The sequence below is a fragment of the Crocuta crocuta genome, unplaced genomic scaffold, assembly GCF_008692635.1.
Source record: "Crocuta crocuta isolate KB4526 unplaced genomic scaffold, BGI_CrCroc_1.0 scaffold772, whole genome shotgun sequence".
NCBI classification, from domain to species: Eukaryota; Metazoa; Chordata; class Mammalia; order Carnivora; family Hyaenidae; genus Crocuta; species Crocuta crocuta.
Genome location: NW_027528830.1, coordinates 115622 through 121621, shown reverse-complemented (window position 1 = coordinate 121621; position 6000 = coordinate 115622). Strand labels below are relative to the sequence as shown.

Here is a 6000-nt window from a genome sequence, read left to right as displayed (position 1 = left end):
ATGTTATGTCTTTTGAGAAATGGTGAAGGAGGTGTGTGAGTAATGGCTTCCCATATACCTGGGGGCGCTATGGCACTTGTCGCAGGGGACATGGATGGCAAAAGCCCTATGGTAGTGAGCACTAACATGAGCCAGGAGTATTCCTCTATCCATCTTAATTGTTAACAATATGGAAAGCAGGCATGGGAGATGTTATTCTGACCACTGAAGAATGTGCACTGGCCTAGCCTGCCACACTGTGAGTTCGTTAGATTTGGAACGAGGCCATCGGATAAACTGCATCTGAAAGGTTAACCAGCTGCAGGTAGGCCCTAATGACCCAGACTTTGAGTGCAGGTTGGTTCTGAATTCCCAAATGCTGTTGACTGGCCAAAAGTGACCTCAAGGTATCCTCCTTGTGGTTGACCTAAGATTTTGCCTACAATTGGTCTTGCAGTAAGTCTACCAGCTAGGCAGCTTTAGCACTTGAAGAAAGCATAGAAAGTAGGTACAGTGTTTGTGGGAATTCAGATTTGCCAACCAAGGGTAGATCTCTATTATTAAAGTTTTGGTATAGCATCAGAAAAAGTTTAAAGTTTAAATTAAGCCAAACAGTTAAAGATATCAGAATAATAAGCTTATGCTGTCTGTTATTTCTAAGAAACACTAAAAACTATAATAAAATCCCTACTATAAATTTTAGACTACCACATACACACTGAGGAGATTATCTTTTACAGGATCAGAAAATTCCTTTCTTCTACATAGTTATAGAGTTAAAATTATGGTTTGGTCTTCTCACAAATTAGGTATAATTCTACATTATTAAAATGTTTTCAACCAGTTCACTGGCAATGAAATAAGAGTATTCTGACATGCTGATGCAGAATTGAAGGTTATTTTTATACCTTCCTTTATTGACCAGAAATATGATTTTTGAAAATGTACATACTTCCCCCCAAGAGGCCTATGTGCTTCTTTGGCACATGCTAAATACCATATAAGAGGAAGTCTTGTGAAATCACATAGTGTAAGAAAAATAGGACACAGCAGGATAGAATGTGACCTCAGGACATTAGACATTTTCAGCTCTAAAACTACTACAGGGAGCCAAGAGCAGCAGTAGTACTTTTGACCCTGGGTACCCTTAAGACCGTGAGTTTGGCCTATAATATGACTGGCCTATAAAGGGAGTAGACTGCCTTAGGGGGTAGCGGATTGTAAGACTTGAGGCAGGAAAAAAAAAAATCAAAATGTGTCTGGCGCATGCTGTTATTTTCAGATACTACAGATACTTTTAGAAATGTCAAGAGTCCTAAAAGGACATAGGCATCAACATAATGGGACTTCCAATTGACCAAGTTGTCAGATTCTGAGCATCAAATACAAGCACAGCAAGGTAGTCGTAACCCAAAAGTAAGGCTGTGATACAAGTTTAATTTTTCAGTAAGTAGGTGAGTGTTCACATTGAACTTATTTTATTCCTTCTAATAAGTTTGTCTGTTTACAATATTTATATAGTTATTTCTAACTGGGTAAGCATCAAAGAAAAAAGTACACGGAACTTGTAATTTGGCCAAATGATCCTGACAGAGGAAAGTACTAAAATAAAAAACAGGGTGGATTTATTAGCATAAATAGGATGCATGCTGTGTACAAAGAATAACTAGGTAGCAGGTGGCACAGGTGGTTATATACAATAATTAAGGAAGAGAGATAATTTAATACTGTATTATTTTTTTTCTGAGAGAAGAGAGACTGCATAAGCAGGGGAGGGTCATAGAGAGAGGGAGACACAGAATCCAAAGCAGGCTCCAGGCTCTGAACATGCATCATTCAATGTCCCGAAGACATAAGTTAACTACGTAAATCCCTCATTACCAAGAAGTGCAAGTTCTAGAGAATCAAGATTCCCAATGAGGAACACAGCCATTTTAAATAATGAGAACAGAAGACATCAAAATACTCTCGTGACAAGCCAACAGGTTAGGTACTGCCAGCCATGCAGTGCTTTTAATACATCATAACTGCAAGAGGTACCAAGTTTCAAAGACAAACATTTATAAAAGGAGGACTTAAAAGTTTACCACAAAAACAGAAACAACAGCTCGGCATGGTGACTCAGTTTGAATTACCCATCTATGCAATCAGACTAGACTGTGTCTAGACCAAGATTCAACCTGTCAATAACCCGGATCCTCTCCTTTTCCCTCATTTCTAGTCAGACTACTGAAACTCAGGAAAGTACTAACACTGAGGCATTAGGGATAGGTCACATTATGAATTATACTACATTGGGAAGTTATTAAGTAAGTACAGAAGTAACAAGAAATTACCTAAACCATAATCTTAATGTTTCAGAATAGGGTGAGGTGAATGTGCAATAGTACATTTTACAATCACTGCTTATATATGTCTCTCACTGGCTGTTTAAGGTGTTATTTCAAAAGACTCATCAATTTGTACTCACAGTTTAACATTTTTCAGAAAATTTAATTAGTCAGTTTTGGAATTAATGTTTAAATGCTCAAGAATTTTTGGAGTTCCTTAATTTTTTTGGTATGAACTTAATGAAGCAATCATTAAACAAAGTACATACAGTTTTGGATATTCTTCACAGCTAAAAGTCCCTTAGACAATGGAAGACTTTATTATTGTTTTAAAAATTCATAATTCAGAAGACAAAGTCTGTAATTAAGAAATCCTAACAGGCCCTGCTAGAATCCAAAGGAAACAGTGATTTTAAAAGGACTTAAGAAAGACAAAGCTTGAGATGTCTATTGCTACTGAACACAGTCATCATTTGCTTGGTTTTGAAGACAAATGAATCATAACTTAGTAGGAATCACATTTCCATATTAACCATTTGGGTAGATGCCATGACACATGATTGAGATTACTACAGATTCCCCTAACTACAGGATTTAGGTTGTGTTGAAGGTAGACCCCTCCAGCCCCCAACAATACAAAGAATCTGAAGCACAAAATGTTAGTTCGAGAAAACAGGGAAAACTTCAAAGGTCAATACTTGAGAAAGTGACTGTTTGACCAGTTGCCAGATCTTTAAAGAATACCATGAAACTATAAGGATGCCTCTTTAAGAAGGAAAAGCATTAGTCACATCTAATCTGACACATGAGATTAAACACAAAAATATTAGAAAAATCACATCATTTTAGCAAATTACAATATATATCCGTCACACTCAGCACATCTTGGGTGAAGAAAAAAAAGGAAAAAATAGAAAATTGTTCATCTAACCTGTTAGCTTTATGAGGGCTACCTTCCTGGTATTTGTTCCTGAGTAAATGAAAGAAGCAATCTCTGGAAGACCCTACTCCCATTAAAACAAAAACAAAAACAAAATAACAGAACAAAACCAACAAAAAAACAAAAACTAACCAAAACAAACAGAAACATCTTTAGGAATACAAGTATTACATTTGCAAAATTAAGCACCATGTCAATTAATTTGAGTGCTGGTATGACACTGCCCGACACTGATTATATAACTTTTCAAGTCATGAAGATAAAGGTGAAATTATAAATTCAGGGGAGCCGATATTCCAAATGGAACTCAATACAGCCAAGAGTTCTGTTCATATATAAACACCACGTTGATATCCTGAAGGTGCTGTGTTGAGTTGGGGAGGCTGAAATTTGACCTGAAAGCTTTTCATGATTATGGCTTTTTTCTCATTTCTTCATCCCAATCAAAATCCAATGCTTCATCATCTAGTTCTGATAAAGTAAAAAGAGACTTTTTGGAAAGAGTCAATCTCTCAGCGGACCCCTCCAGCTGGAAAGTTCTCCTCTTCTTGCCAGGCGCTGGAGCTGCAGTCCCAGGAGGCGGGCTTGGGCCTCTCTCTCCCAGGTTCGCACTTGCAGAAGGACGAAGGGATTCTGGTTTGGATTCAGAGGGGGAGGTAAAGGAGAAGTCTGCCAATTTGGCTAATGTGCAAGCGTGAACCTTGCTGCTTTTATTGCTGCACGAGACCTCTTCCTTTCTGTCTCTTTGACAAGTGAGATGAAAACGCCCAGTCTTGTTCCCAAGCTCTACTTCACGCTGGATGGCTCTCCTTTCAGGGGCGTGTTCGCTCTCCTCTCTTGATCCATCTTCCTCCGGTGGCTTCCGGGACACCTGCTTTGTCTCAGCCTGTGGCTGGTTTGAGTTTCTGCTTCCTGAGGGAGAGGCCAACTTCTGTGGACCCTTCACAGGCGAAGCTGAGTCTCTGCTTGCAATGCAGGGAGTTGCAGAACCTGGGGCGGCTACTTCAGTTGTGCCCGGAGACACGTGACTATGGTCTTCAGGGGAGTGGATCAGTTTCGACTTTGGTTTGAAAGTAAATTTTGCCAGTTTGGCCAACGGGGGACCTGGATTCTCAGGACTTTCAAGTTCAGGCTCTTCCATCTGAACAACAGATTTCTGTCTCGTTCTTTTGGGGGTTTCTCCTTGTGGGCTGTGTGCGGGACCGGAGCGGGGATGACGAGGGCCCGTGGGCCGTGAAGGCGCCCTAGCGGGATTCCTGCACATCTCCTGGGCCCTCGCCTTGCGCAGCTTGTGCAGCTTCCTGGAGACGTGCTGCGTCAGTACCGAGTCTGGCTCGCCGGCAGACACTGCCGCTTTGGAAAGCATTGCTGCCTTTTTTGCCTCTTTAGCTTCCACACTGTCTGGCCTTGATGAAGCTTCTGTCTCTCCTGGTGCTGAAAGCTGTCCAGTTTCCAATTTGCTCTTTTGGCCTGGCTCACTCCTTTCCTTACCTTGAGACTTGTTCCGGACGACTTTCAAAGCCATTTTCCCCCCAGTTGTTCTGGGAGACATGGGAACAGTGTTTCTGGGTTCAATCTGATGAGCTGCTATGCAGTCAAACCAGTCCAAACTGTCACCTTTGCTGTGTTTGTGCTCAGGTGAATGTTTTCTATTTGTTGATGTATCAGGCCCCAGTGGGGACAGGGAGCTGGGAAGTGGGCTTCCCTGGGGACTGCCCCCAGCAGAGGACATTGGGATGCTACAGTTCACTTCCTGCCTTGCTGACCTGATTCTGGACTTGCATTCTTCTCCTGGATCACTTTTCAAGGATGGTGGGTTAGTCTCTGCCTCCACTGCCTGGGGCTGGGATTGGTAGGCACTCTGATTCTGTAACCTACGGCAGAGATAAAAAAGGAAAACGTATTTTGAAGAGAAGAGAATTTGCTTTAACCTTTCCATTTCTTTAGTCTCTGAGATACCATCTAAAGGCTTGAGTCCAGCATAATTCCAATTAATACCAAATACAGTCTCTTAGAGCAGCACGAGGAAATGATCCTTTCTCATCAGTACAGAATGTAAGTGCTCTGATAATCATTTTAAAACCGAAGTGAAACAAAGGAAACAAAGTAGTAGGTTTGTCTACATCTTTAGATCTCTCTGAAAGTCCATTTAATTCATTTAAGATTGTCTGAAGGTCAGTGTAAAATGCTCATTCTTATCTCTCCTGTTGCATGGTCCTCTACCACAGACTTGTAAGTCTCTACACAGCAGCTGATCGAGTGGCTCTTCCGTAGCCAGTCTGCAGGTCAGAAACAAAGTGCAAGACCGGAGACCATGATCTCCTCACATCTCTCCGCCTGAGTACTGAATCTTAGTGCACCTAAAAGTCACCTTCCTCGGGAGCAGACACCGTGGCTCACATGACACTGTGGCATCACGTCTGTGGCACACCTCCCCCAGGCAAGTGTGACATCTTTCCTGCCAAGCGCAGCCATGTTTCAACACATGTTCTGGGCAGCTACTCTCTATCCAGGTGACACGGAGGTGAAACCTACTGACCTCCCAGAATGAAGGATCTGATCAGTGATAGTCATTCTCAATCTTGGGCATACCAGAAATAGAAACAATGCCAGAGGATCGATTTCCTACAGAGATGACAGTGTCTCAAAAGGAATAACTTATCAGTATAAGGGGCAACGTGATCCCACTTCCATGTGTTAAATTTGAAAAGGAACTAAGCCAAAGAGCAGATGAGTAAATTATCCTAAAAA

The 6000-nt window shown here is 41.4% G+C and overlaps 1 protein-coding gene across 2 annotated transcripts in view; it reads right to left on the bottom strand.

The window, feature by feature from the left end:
- Positions 1-3389: 3389 nt before the first annotated feature.
- Positions 3390-6000, bottom strand: part of MCM9 (minichromosome maintenance 9 homologous recombination repair factor) — a 106672-nt gene continuing 104061 nt past the window's right edge. For both annotated transcript variants that reach the window (XM_077755985.1, XM_077755986.1), the window contains one exon: positions 3390-5123. In XM_077755985.1, the coding sequence (XP_077612111.1) occupies positions 3662-5123 (1462 nt within the window). In that variant the 3' untranslated portion in view covers positions 3390-3661. The remainder of the gene's footprint in view (positions 5124-6000) is intronic.